The 13,704-nt window shown below is 41.0% G+C and overlaps 1 protein-coding gene across 1 annotated transcript in view; it reads right to left on the reverse strand.

Annotated features, from left to right (window-relative positions):
- Nucleotides 1-207: 207 nt before the first annotated feature.
- Nucleotides 208-13,704, reverse strand: part of LOC115134438 (protein phosphatase 1H-like) — a 72,663-nt gene continuing 59,166 nt past the window's right edge. Inside the window, exons 8-10 of the mRNA XM_029668399.2 lie at nucleotides 12,614-12,721; nucleotides 3,670-3,821; nucleotides 208-3,174 (exon numbers count right to left, since the gene is read on the reverse strand). Coding sequence (XP_029524259.1) covers nucleotides 3,027-3,174; nucleotides 3,670-3,821; nucleotides 12,614-12,721 — 408 coding nt within the window. The 3' untranslated portion in view covers nucleotides 208-3,026. The remainder of the gene's footprint in view (nucleotides 3,175-3,669; nucleotides 3,822-12,613; nucleotides 12,722-13,704) is intronic.

Genomic DNA, 13,704 nt, shown 5'->3' on the forward strand with positions numbered 1-13,704 from the left:
GCACTAAAATGTTTTGTGTGTATGCGAGCGCAACTGTTGCCCCTCATGATGAGTTGCCCATCCTTGCCCTTTTACAATGTTGAACAGAGCTAGACTAAGCCATACTAGTATGAAAACTAGTGACACGACATTATTTAAGTAAAGAATGGCACATGCACTGTACCTATGCAGTTTCATATTTCTAAAGTAAACAAGCACGCAACACAGGATGATGCAGACATGTATTTGACATATAGAAAAAATGCACAGGTGAAACAGGGACAAGGGATTGGATCTCTTGTTTAAAACAAACCAAAAGCATGAGGTAGATGTTTCAGTATTATGTATCAAATGTAGGGTTGCAAAGCTACCAGTAATTTACCAAAGTTACCACAATCTTCAGTAATTTTGATAATTCACAGAGAATCTTTCACAATCTATCATAACTTTGGTAATTGATACTAGAAGTGTAAAAATATATATCATAGTATTCATTTATTTTAACTGTGTCCATATTGTCCATGGGTTTCTAGTAGATAGATCTTATGGTTCAAGAGAAAATAGCCTTATTAATGAAAAAATCTAATATAATAAACTTTTTTTTTTTTCAATTATAAACTGGGCAGTAGAGCCCTGAATGCTGACTGGCTGAAAGCTGTGGTATATCAGAAAGTATACCACGGAAATGATAAAATATTCATTTTTGGGAACCAATTTATAACAGCAATAAGGCCCGGCAGTGCTTTGTGGTACAGTATATGGCTAAAATACCATGGCTAAGGGCTGTATCCAGACACTGTATCCAGACACTGGCCATATACCACATCCCCTCGGGCCTTATTGCTTAACTATACCATGGCATTGTTGAATACTTGTTTCTGATTGGCATTCTAGAGCATGCATCATTTCCCTATAAAGGCACGGTATATCAACACCGTAAAATTCAATGGCTATAGTTCACTCTTACATGTTTTGTTTCAGCTGCTTTTGAAAGCAAAAGTTGAATTGAAAACATTGGCATTGTCAAATTCGAGTTTCATAATAGCAAGCTAGGACTAATGGTTTGGTTAGCTAAACCAGCAAGTCTGTTTGGTTATCACGACAACTTGAACACATTTCTACCAGCAAATTAACACATTTCTGGCAAATGTGTTAAAGTATAGCTATGGTATAAAATGGATAATCAACTCGGGGCTCTATGCGTTCTCTGGGAAACAATCAAACTCCGGGGAAGGTCAGTCTACTCCGCTATCGCGTCTTGGAACACACCTTACACGTTGTTCATGTTTTGCATAGAACGCATAACCCTTCGTTGATTATCCCTCAACTCTGCCAACTGACTTTTTTCCCACAACTGACACCAGTTGGAAGCCAATAAATACATAGTAATATAAATAAAAGGTTTGTAAAATATTTTATAAAAATAAAGATATTTAATGCTGAAACCCTCATTAAACACCAATGGTATTCTCTAAATATATATTTAGGACAATGTTTTACAGCTTTCTCATTCTATACTTTATCGTCTTATTCAATTATTTCATATATTGTACATGTGATAGAGCCACACAGAGGGTCAGAGGTTATTACAGACCCCTGTGATAATCGAATGTACCCAAAATGGCCACTAAATGTCTTGTGATGGATAGGATAAAATCCTTGAATGTTTCCAGTAATACACATGGCGTTTGCAACCCTAATCGAGTGAAGACGTGTCCCTTCATATCCTCTAAGTAAATTCAGATTCAGGAGTACAGCAATGACAAAGAAAACACAAACCCATCAAAATGGAGAAAAGGTCAACAATGAGAGATAAACAGTCACTGGCAATCAAACCAGTCTGACTTCATTCATTTTACACTTGGAGAGGAACACCCAAACCACAGTTCTGAAAGCTATAGTATGTTTGTGGTAGGATTGTACAGTCTAGGTCAGAAGAGTCAGTCATTTTGCTAGTCATATATTTTTTAAATGATTTCCTAGCTGTCAAAATGTGGTTAAAAAAATTGGCCTCTATCCATCGTTTTTGGAATTTGATGCTCCCTGACTGTCTAGCTTTCATTTAGGTGATTATTAGTAAGTTGAACACAGTCAAGAAACTGTATAAAATGTAGATCCATTATCATTTCTAAACATAAAACTGATTTTTACTAAAACCACCCTCAGGCCAGATTGTATGTTTGACACCCCTAATCTAGGTCAGTGACCTATGGTTGACCTTAGTCAGAAAAGACACACAGAACACCAGAAACAAAAACAGGTTCCATAACATATACTGTACACACAACTCAAACAGGGTATAGAACTGAAATCTACATCTAAAATCCATTCATGTTTAAGCTTATTTACAGGTTCATAATCAGTAATATATTAACAATATCTCATCTAAATAGGCTAAAAACCAACATCATAAAGCATTGCACTTCAAAAGACGGTCCCTTTGCCCTTATTTTAAAATTGTCCCATGCAATATCCAAAAGAGTAGGATCACCTTTGTGATAGCTATACCCTTCCATTGTAAAATACTTGGCTATGCAGAAACCATAGCCTACTGAATAGTTTCAAATACATGGCCCTCATAGGCCTTTGACTCCAGAATTGTCCATTTTTCATTTGCAGCACAGAAACAAAAGAAGAAACTGAAGGTACTGTATATTGTAACATCCTGAGAATTTCCTTTCACAAGAGAGAAGCACAATCATGCTACCCTGTACTGTACAACAACCAGGTGCCATTTAGCTTCCCCAGGAAAACAATCCAGGTTTAAGCATTGTGTGAGCACCAGGGCATTGATTTAATGAAAGGGGGGTTAGGATAGATGGGAGAGGGGGAGCAGCCTGTCTAGAGTCCCATGGTGGGTGATTAGCTGGGCCTCAGCTAGGTCTGCCACTTGGGCGAGTGCCTAAAATTGCATCCTATACCCTATATAGTGCACTACTTTTTATGGACTTGGCTAAAGGTAGTGCAGTGCACTATATAGGGAATAGGGCGCCATTTCGAGCCTATGTCTTGAGTCCCATGGTGGGTGCTGGCGAGCTGGACCTGGGCTAGGTCTGCCGATTGCCGTACATCAGAGGGATGATGTAGACAGATATGTCATCTCCAGAGCCCAGCCGGTCGTTGGCTATCCTCCAGCCTCGGTCCTTCAGAACCCCCCGCGCCCTCATGACCAGGTCCTGAGCTGCCATCGTGTACCTGGGGCACAATGGAAGAGACAAAGGACAGTATACTGAGACATAAAGCAGACAGCTAGTTGTGTTACTCTCCAGTGTGTGTACAAATATCAAGAGAATAATGACATGACAACCTACCATTCAGAAAGTCTTTAAACTCTTCCACTAGCCACCTGTGGCGAACTTACTAATCCCCAAACTAAGAAAGACTTGAAGGGGCAGGACATTTCGGAAACGATTTTAATGTTTTTCCTGTTTTGATTACTTAAATCAACCACCATGCCATGGCATCCTCAAGAAAGGAATCTTTCCATTACTAGTCTCACAAGCTCTTCATCAACTTCAGAAAGTACTTATCCAAATGTTTAGAAAAGTGTGTAATTACGACAAGATAACAACATTCATCCTCTCCAAATAAGAGCGGGGTGAGTGGAAGTTCAGGCTTGTGACTACAACATTTATCTGTCTATCTGCCTGGGGGCAGCAGCTGTGCTACAGTAGAATGAGCGGAACATGCCTATGCTGGTCATCAGGGTCACAGTTGGCCAGGAAGTAGGTGACTGCCTCGGCAACCTCCTGGTTGGAGAGAACGTCCCACAGCCCGTCTGTCCCCATCACCAGGACGTCATCCGCCCCGTGTTCGTACTGAGTCAGAGGGTACACTTTGACCTGTAGATGGGCATAGAGGGAGGTAAATGGTTATGTTATTCCAGAGAGAAGATCACAGAGGCACATCCTGTCTGTAAATCATTTGTAACATGTCTCCACCACTATCAACTCAAAGTGTATTGGTCGCGTACACGGTACGTTACTAGCTCCTAACAAGGCAGTAAAATGTCACAGTACACAATATTAAAACGTATTCAAAAAAATTATCAAAATGTCAGAATAAATTCAATTAACAACCAAATAGCACTGCAACAGTATACATATATACACAATGTACTAAGAATAATATGTACAGCAGTAGATAGTGGGTTATGAATCCAGTATAGAAATAAATATGCAGTGCTATTTAATGTAATGTACAGTAGTGCTATCTAATGTAATGTACAGTAGTAGAAATATTAGAATGAGCAGTTGAAGAAGTCAGAAGTTTACAGTACACACCAGCCAAATACATTTAAACTCAGTTTCACAATTCCTGACAAATAATCCTAGTAAAAATTCTGTCTTATTTAAAAATATATATATTTCACCTTTATTTAACCAGGTAGGCTAGTTGAGAACAAGTTCTCATTTACAACTGCGACCTGGCCAAGATAAAGCAAAGCAGTGCGACACAAACAACAACACCGAGTTACACATGGTATAAACAAAGACTTTAATTTCTATTGTGTTATTGACTGTATATGTACAGTGTGCGCAAATGAGGTAAGATAAGGGAGGTAAGGCAATAAATAGGCCATAGTGGCGAAATATTTACAATTTAGCAATTAAACACTGGAGTGATAGATGTGCAAGTAGAGATACTGGGGTGCAAAGGAGCAGAAAAAAAGTATGGGGATGAGGTTGTTGGGTGGGCTATTTACAGGTGCAGTGATCTGTGAGCTGCTCTGACAGCTGGTGCTTAAAGTTAATAGGGGAGCTATGAGTCTCCAGCTTCAGTGATTTTTGTTCCAGTCATTCGTTCAAGTCATTGGCAGCAGAGAACTGGAAGGAAAGGCGGCCAAAGTAGGAATTGGCTTTGAGGCTGACCAGTTAAATATACCTGCTGGAGCACCTGTACGGGTGGGTTCTGCTATGGTGACCAGTGAGCTGAGATAAGGTGGGGCTTTACCTAGCAAAGACAGGTCTGACTTAGGTCAGTTAGGATCACCACTTTATTTTAAGTATGTGAAATGTCAGAATAATAGTAGAGAGATTGATTTATTTCAGCTTTCATTTCTTTCATCACATTCCCAGTGGGTCAGAAGTTTACATACACTCAGTTAGTATTTGGTAGCAATGCCTTTAAAATTGTTTAACTTGGGTCAAACATTTCGGGTAGCCATCCACAATCTTCCCACAATATGTTGGGTGAATTTTGGCCCATTCCTCCTGACAGAGCTGGTGTAACTGATTCAGGTTTACATGCCTCCTTGCTCACACACGCTTTTTCAGTTCTGCCTACAAATGTTCTATTGGATTGGGGTCAGGGCTTTGTGATGGCCACTCCAATACCTTGACTTTGTTGTCCTTAAGCCATTTTGCCACAACTTTGTTAGTATGCTTGGGGTCATTGTCCATTTGGAAGACCCATTTGCAACTGATGTCTTCAGATGTTGCTTCAATATATCCACATAATTTTTCGCCCTCATGATGCCATCCAATTTGTGAAGTGCACCAGTCCCTCCTGCAGCAAAGCACTCCCCACAACATGATGCTGCCACCACCGTGCTTCACGGTTGGGATGATGTTCTTCAGCTTTACAAGCCTCCCCCTTTTCCCTCCAAACATAACAATGGTCATTATGGCCAAACAGTTCTATTTTTGTTTCATCAGACCAGAGGACATTTCTCCAAAAAGTACGATCTTTATCTCCATGTGCAGTTGCAAATCGTAGTCTGGCTTTTTCTATGGCGGTATTGGAGCAGGAGCTTCTTCCTTGCTAAGCGGCCTTTCAAGTTATGTCGATATAGGACTCGTTTTACTGTGGATATAGATACTTTTGTACCTGTTTCCACCAGCATCTTCACAGGGGCCTTTGCTGTTGTTCTGCGATTGATTTGCACTTTTCGCACCAAAGTACGTTCATCTGTAGGAGACAGAATGAGTCTCCTTCCAGGGCGGTATGACGGCTTTGTGGTTCCATGGTGTTTAAATTTGTGTACTATTATTTGTACAGATGAACGTGGTACCTTCAGGCGTTTGGAAATTGCTCCCAAGGAAGATCCAGACTTGTCGAGGTCTAAGCATTTTTTTCCCTGAGGTCTTGGCTTATTTCTTTTGATTTTCCCATGATGTCAAGCCAAGAGGCACTGAGTTTGAAGGTAGGCCTTAAAATACATCCACAGGTACACCTCCAATTGACTCAAATGATGTCAATTAGCCGATCAGAAGCTTCTAAAGCCATGACATCATTTTCTGGAATTTTCCAAGCTGTTTTAATGTAAATGTCTGACCCACTGGAATTGTGATACAGTGAAATAGAAGTGAAATAATCTTTCTGTAAACAATTGTTGAATAATGACTTGTGTCATGCACACAGTAGATGTCCTAACTGACTTGCCAAAACTATAGTTTGTTAAAGAAGAAATTTGTGGGGTGGTTGAAAAACGAGTTTGAATGACTCCAACCTAAGTGTATGTAAACTTCGAAAACACATTTACTGGAAGAACTAACAGAATTTCGGTAAAATCTGTTTTTTTGTGTGTCCACATTTTCCAAAAACTCTTAAATATCTGATTCAATGATGTCTGCAGAAAAAATGGGATGTCAGCTATGACATGGCACAACAACTGACACAACAACAGGCACAACAACTGACTACACACGGACTATTATTTTAATGAGCTCTGCCCCCAAACAATACCAAATTTGGTTGGTCTGAACCATTCATAGACATCTATGTTTCACAAGTTAGGACATCAAAGTACAGCACAGTAGAGTACAGTATAGTGTACTCAACTCATGTGCTCTACTGTACAGTACTATACTTTACTGAACTATACTCTACTGCGCTGTCTAAACTTGTGAACCCAAATGTGGTTTATGATTATGACTATGATTTCCCATTGTAGCCATTTCAATTGCATGAATTTTGGGAAATTCCATTACAGATTTGGTAACGGAATTGAGTTTTAAAATCACTTAATAATTCATAAACCAAATTGATATTACTAAAAACGTAACTGATTGATAGGTCTACCTTTACTTATTACTTCTGTGAACTTTCATTATTCTCCCTCATGAGGATGAGACATTTGAAAATAATCTTAAAGATATGCAGGTTTTTGGTAAAATAATTTCAAACATTAGTTGGCAGGAGTCTTCAACATTTTTCTGTTTTGATGCATTTCTAATACCTTAAGACTTTTTCTAGTAGATGTTTTCTAAAACCCATTTTCCATCTGTTTGACCAGAAATCAAAGCCTTTGCTTACTCCGAATCGACAGGATGGAAAATGGTTGAAAAAAGTATTTCTCACAAATATAGACTCTTAGCTTTCATTTGAGACCCAATTTGAGATGCTCCTATGAACTTCACGTTGGTGCTCATGGGTCCTTTTACATGGAAATGACCATATGGTCTTCCTTTCCTTGAGCTTGATCTCATATTTTATGACAAGACAGCTAGAGCTTCCAGGTTCCACAAAGAGGTCTTCTAACTGTATAGATCAGTGTTACTGTGCCCATTACCTCTGCTACAGCACACTCTCTTTATGCATCTTCTGGAAAATATGCCGCCGACAGAGAGGGCTGCCTTGCTTCTAGTCCTTAGGAAACTTTGCAGTATTTTTTTTTTTATGTATACATGGTTAGCCCAGAAAATCTTAAGTGTTATTACATACAGCCAGGAAGAACTATTGGATATCAGAGCGACGTCAACTTACCAGCACTACGACCAGGAATACGACTTTCCTGAAGCGGATCCTTTGTCCGAACCACAGGGCATTTGAACTGATTCCAGAGGCTGACCAAAAACAACCCCGCCGGAGAAGAGGCAGACGGAGCGGTCATCTGGCCAGACTTCGGAGGCGTGCACACTACCCACTGCTTCCAAGTATATTCCTTGCTAATACCCAGTCTCCAGATAACAAGGTCAACAAAATTAAGGCAAGGGTTGCTTTCCAGCGAGACATCAGGGATTGTAGCATACTCTTTTTCACGGAAACATGGCTCTCTCTGGATATGCTCTCGGAGTCGGTAGAGCCACCTGGATTCTTTGTGCATCGCGCCGACAGGAATAAACAGTAGGGCGGGGGTGTATGTTTCATGATTAATGTCTCATGGTGTAATTGTAACAACATACAGGGACTCAAGTCATTTTGTTCACCTGACCTAGAATTCCTCACAATCAAATGCCAACCATATTATCTCCCAAGGGAATTCTCCTCGGTTATTGTCACAACCGTGTTTATCCTCCCCTAAAGCCGATACCACGACGGCCCTGAAGGAACTTCACTGGACTTTATGCAATCTGGAAACTAAATATCCTGAGGCTGCATTTATTGTAGCTGGGGATTTTAACAAAGCAAATTTGAGAACAAGGCTACCTCAATTCTACCAGCATACTGACTGTAGCACTCGTGCTAGTAAAACACTGGATCACTGCTACTCTAACTTCCGCAATACATACACAACACTCCCCCGCCCTCCTTTCGGAAAATCTGACCACGACTCCATTTTGCGACTCCCTTACTATAGGCAGAAACTCAGGACAATTCAACGCAGGTCTGACCAATCGGAATTCACACTTAAAGATTATTTTGATCACACGGACTGGGACATGTTCCCGGGTAGCCTCAGAGATTAATATTGACATATACACTGATTCAGGGAGTGAGTTTATAAGGAAGTGTATTGGATCATTAAAATGTACCCTAACCAGAAACCATAGATAGATGGCAGCATTAGTGCAAAACTGAAAGCGCGAACCACCGCATTTAGCCATGGAAAGGTGACTGGGAATATGGCCGAATAAAAACAGTGTAGTTATTCCCTCCGCAAGACAATCAAACAAGCAAAATGTCAGTATAGAGACAGAGTGGAGTCGCAATTCAACGGCTCAGACATGAGACGCATGCGGCAGGGTCTACAGACAATCACGGACTACAAAAGGAAAACCAACCACGTCACGGAACCTACGTCTTGCTTCCGGACAAACTAAACACCATCTTTGCACGCTTTGAGGATAATACAGTGCCACTGACGCGGCCCGCTACCAAGGACTGTGGGCTCTCCTTCTCCGTGGCAGACGTGAGTAAGACATTTAAACGTGTTAACCCTCGCAAGGCTGCCGGTCCAGACGGCATCTCTTGCCGTGTCCTCAGAGCATGCGCAGACCAGCTGGCTGGTGTGTTTACAGACATATTAAATCACTCCCTATCCCAGTATGCTGTCCTCACATGCTTCAAGTTGGCCACCAAAGGTAACTGAACTAAATGACTATCACCCCGTAGCACTCACTTCTGTCATCATGAAGTGCTTTGAGAGACTAGTCAAGGATCATATCATCTCTACCTAACCTGTCACCCTAGACCCACTTCAATTTGCTTACCACCCCAGTACTGTAGATCCACAGATGATGCAGTCACAATCACACTGCCCTATCCCATCTGGACAAGAGGAATACTTATGTAAAAATGCTGTTCATTGACTAAAGTTCAGCATTCAACACCATAGTACACACCAAGCTCATCATTAAGCTTGAGGCCCTCATCATTAAGCTTGAGGCCCCGATTTCCGATTGTTATGAAAACTTGAAATCGGCCCTAATTAATCGACCATTCCGAATAAATCGGTCGACCTCTAGTATGTGACCAATAAAATGTGATTTGATTTGATCTGGTATAATAAAATGGCATCCTGCTGCATGTCACACTCCGAGAGCACCAACTGGCTTTGGTCTGAGGACAAAGTGCCATGGTTTTGATGTTTTGTTGTTTCCATGTGCTGGTAGAGGCAGTACTGTAACGGCAATGAACATTTGGCATTTTGCTATGTTGTTACTCCATAAGAGGCGCGTTCTTCACCTCACAAATACAATACCAGTCAGTCAATGAACAAACACAGCATGATGACATTTTTGTAAAAGTGGTTGTGAAAGAATCAAAGACTTATCATTAATGTATCATCGGTCATCCGTGACATGTTGTTGACCTTATGATCACAATTCAAAAAGCTATCAGCAGAAAAATAATGCCTCTGTCTGACTGGAATAACAACCAGTGGGAGAAACAATAAAGAATCTATTTCACAATATACAAGAGACTCTGACATTGAGATGCCTTACTGTAAAACAATGATGACACTCCCACTAACCGCGTCTTACTTCTGACCTACAAGCACCACTGTTTGAAAATATGATCAACAGGAAATGCCTTGAACTTGGGTTCACCGAGTCTGAAACTGTAGAAACCACTGATGACCGGATTCCATAGCAATTCAAGACCTCCATCGTATATACAGTGCATTCTGAATATTCAGAGCCCTTTACTTTTTCCACATGTTATGTTACAACCTTATTTTAAAATGGATTCAATCGTCCCCCCCATCATCAATCTACACCAATAACCCATATGGACAAAGCAAAAACAGGTTTAGAAATTTTAGCAAATGTATAAAAAAAAAATATATATAAAAAAAACTGAAATATCACATTTATGTAAGTATTCAGACCCTTTACTCAGTACTTTGTTGAAACACCTTTTGCAGCGATTACAGCCTTAAGTCTTCTTTGGGTATGATGCTACAAGCTTGGCACACCTGTATATGGGGAGTTTCTCTCATTATTCTTTGCAGATCCTCTCAAGCTCTGTCAGGTTGGATGGGGAGCATCGCTGCACAGCTATTTTCAGGTCTCCAGAGATGTTCGATACGGTTCAAGTCCGGGCTCTGGCTGGGCCACTCAAGGACATTCAGAGACATGTCCCGAAACCATTCCTGCATTGTCTTGGATGTGTGACTAGGGTTGTTGTCCTGTTGGAAGGTGAACCTTCGCCCCAGTCGGAGGTCCTGAGCAGGTTTTCATCAAGGATCTCTCTGTAATTTGCTCGGTTCATCTTTCCCCTACATGCTAACTAGTCTCCCAGTCCCTGCTGCTTAAAAACATCCCCACAGCATGATGCTGCCACCACCATGCTTCACCATAGTGATGGTGCCAGGTTTCCTCCAGACGTGACGCTAGGCATTCAGGCCAAATAATTCAATCTTGGTTTCATCAGACCAGATAATCTTCTCATGGTCTGAGAGTCTTTAAGTGCATTTTGGCAAATTCCAAGCGGGCTAAAATGTGCCTCTTACTGAGGAGTGGCTTCCGTCTGGCCACTCTACCATAAAGGCCTGATTGGTGGAGTGCTACAGAGATGGTTGTCCTTGTGAAAGTTTCTCCCATCTCCACAGAGGAACTCTGGAGCTCTGTCAGAGTGACCATCAGGTTCTTGGTCACTTCACTTCACTGACCAAGACCCTTCTCCCACGATTGCCAAACTGAGGCAGCCAGCTCTAGGAAGAATTTTGGTGGTTCCAAAGAATGATGGAGGCCACTATGTTCTTGGGGACCTTCAATGCTGAAGAAATGTTTTGGTACCCTTCCCCAGAACTGTGCCTCAACACAATCCTGTCTTGGAGCTCTACGGACAATTCCTTCAACCTCATGGCTTGGTTTCTGCTCTGACATTCACTGTCAACCTTATATAGACAGGTGTGTGTCTTTCCAAATCACATCCAAACAAACACAAAAAGGTGGACTCCAATCGAGTTGTATAAACATCTCAAGGATGATCAATGGAAACAAGATGCACCTGAACTCAATTGAGTCTCATAGCAAAGGATCTGAATACTTAAATAAGGTATTTCTGTTTGATAAGTTTTCACTTTGTCATTATGGGGTATTGTATGTTTTTTTAGAATAAGGGTGTAACCAAACATAATGTGGAAAATGGAAAGGGTCTGAATACTTTCCGAATGCTCTGTACATACTGTCTGCACATGTATTTACAGTCGCTTTAAAGTTTAGAGCAACAGCAAGGGAAGATAGACAGCAAGGATAGAGGTTCAAAACAAGAACTCTTCAAAAAAAGCACACTGTCTGAACCATGACTGAACTCAAGAGGGCTTTGAAATAAAAGATCAAGAGAGTATTGAGAGCTTGTGACTATCAGGAGTCAGGAGAAAATTGTTCAGTGGAGGGTTGGTTGGGAGCTGAAAACTCCTTTTAGGACGATGAGTTGAAATATTTGTATGTCATACGTCAATGTTGGTATGTCACTAACTTCAATGCAGACAAGATAATGGTTGTTTGGAATGATGGACCCTGATCAAAAGTAGTGCACTATATAGGGCAGGGTTGCACAACTGGCCAGTTGGTGGTTTTATTTGGCCCAAAAAATGTGTGGAATTTTAATTGTTGCCGTTAAGAAACTGTAAAAAAAAAAAAAAAATCACCTCAAAGTTATTTTAATTTAAAAAATCTGTTCCCAAGTTCTCCCATGCATAAGAGAGACACACAAGTGACCTTATTTAAATGTAAGCAAGGTTTGAAATGATTATGTTTTAGTCAAACTGTTTGGGCTTCTTGTGGTCAATTTGCAGTCTACAAATGATTTGAAATTATGTTCCGCCCCCCCGACCAGCTGGCTGAATCTAGTTTATGATCCCGGATATAGAATAGGGTGCCCTTTGGAACACAAACACAGTTTCCTGTCATTTGATCATGATGACCTTGGTCAATAAGGTCTGATGCACTGTTATGGCACTATTACACTCTCCAGGTTATTGATAGACAGGAAATAGAGAATAAGTAGTACTGTACTCTACCTCTGGGCAGCAGGACAAAAAGGGCTTGATGTAGATGTTGGAGTCATGCACTTTGAGCTCGTGGTCTCCCAGGCCCCTGGTGACCCCGATAGTAGCCAACACACGTGCCTGTGGAGGGATGAGACCATCAAAAAGAGGAACTACAAACATTACCTCCCTCTGACCCTATGATCCTCAATCCCCGACTCTGTTTAGGCAACAAGTATTATTTCAAACCAATGTTTGGGTTAATTTGATCCATTGAAGTCCTTTGATGTGTGTGGACCTCAGGGTCAGAGTCAATTCTACTAGTTTTTCAATTCTGTCTGTCAACTTCACGGGAGAGGGAATTTAAATTCCAACCATGAATTGAAAGAATCCTCTTTGAAAAAAATCTCCCTATTAAATACATGGAATGAATTTCAATTCACTGCTAGAATCGACTGAGTTGAAATTCTATTTACCCTGGCCCAAATGAACACTACTCTCCTCTGTAATTTAGGGACATTTTTTAACTGGACCAATGATGGCCTCATGACTTTAATAATGATGACCCCCAATGATATCTCCCTGGAGACTGCTCTATGCTACAAGATACAGGACTACAAATATTATCTTCATAAACACACATACACCTTAGATGTTAGAGAGGCGAGTCAGCAACCGGAAGGTTGCCAGTTCGAATCCCGGGAAGTGAGCTGACAACCAGAGGGTTGCTGGTATCTAATCCTAGATGCCATTGCCTGCTATTGTGCCCTTAGCAAGGTACTTAACCCCCCAACAACAGCTCCCTGGGCACTCAGCCCTCCACACCTCTCCAAAAAAACTGTATGTGTGTGTTTAGGAGAGGTTGGGTTAAAATTGGAAGTAAAATTACAGTTGGACCTTGGGTGCAATTGACCAATCAAGTCATTTTAATCTTAACACACAAACACCATTTAAAAAAATAAAAGGCAAATAAACACAAGCACCGCTACATAATCCAAGTTGCCACCTCAAATGCAATGGAAGTGATTGTTCATTGTACAATGAAGTAAAGCACAACATCATGACATGTTCCGGTTCTGTGAATCCTTAATGATCTCTCTCCTCTCTACCTAGTCTGAGACACC

The sequence above is a fragment of the Oncorhynchus nerka genome, linkage group LG9a (assembly GCF_034236695.1).
Source record: "Oncorhynchus nerka isolate Pitt River linkage group LG9a, Oner_Uvic_2.0, whole genome shotgun sequence".
Taxonomy (NCBI): Eukaryota; Metazoa; Chordata; class Actinopteri; order Salmoniformes; family Salmonidae; genus Oncorhynchus; species Oncorhynchus nerka.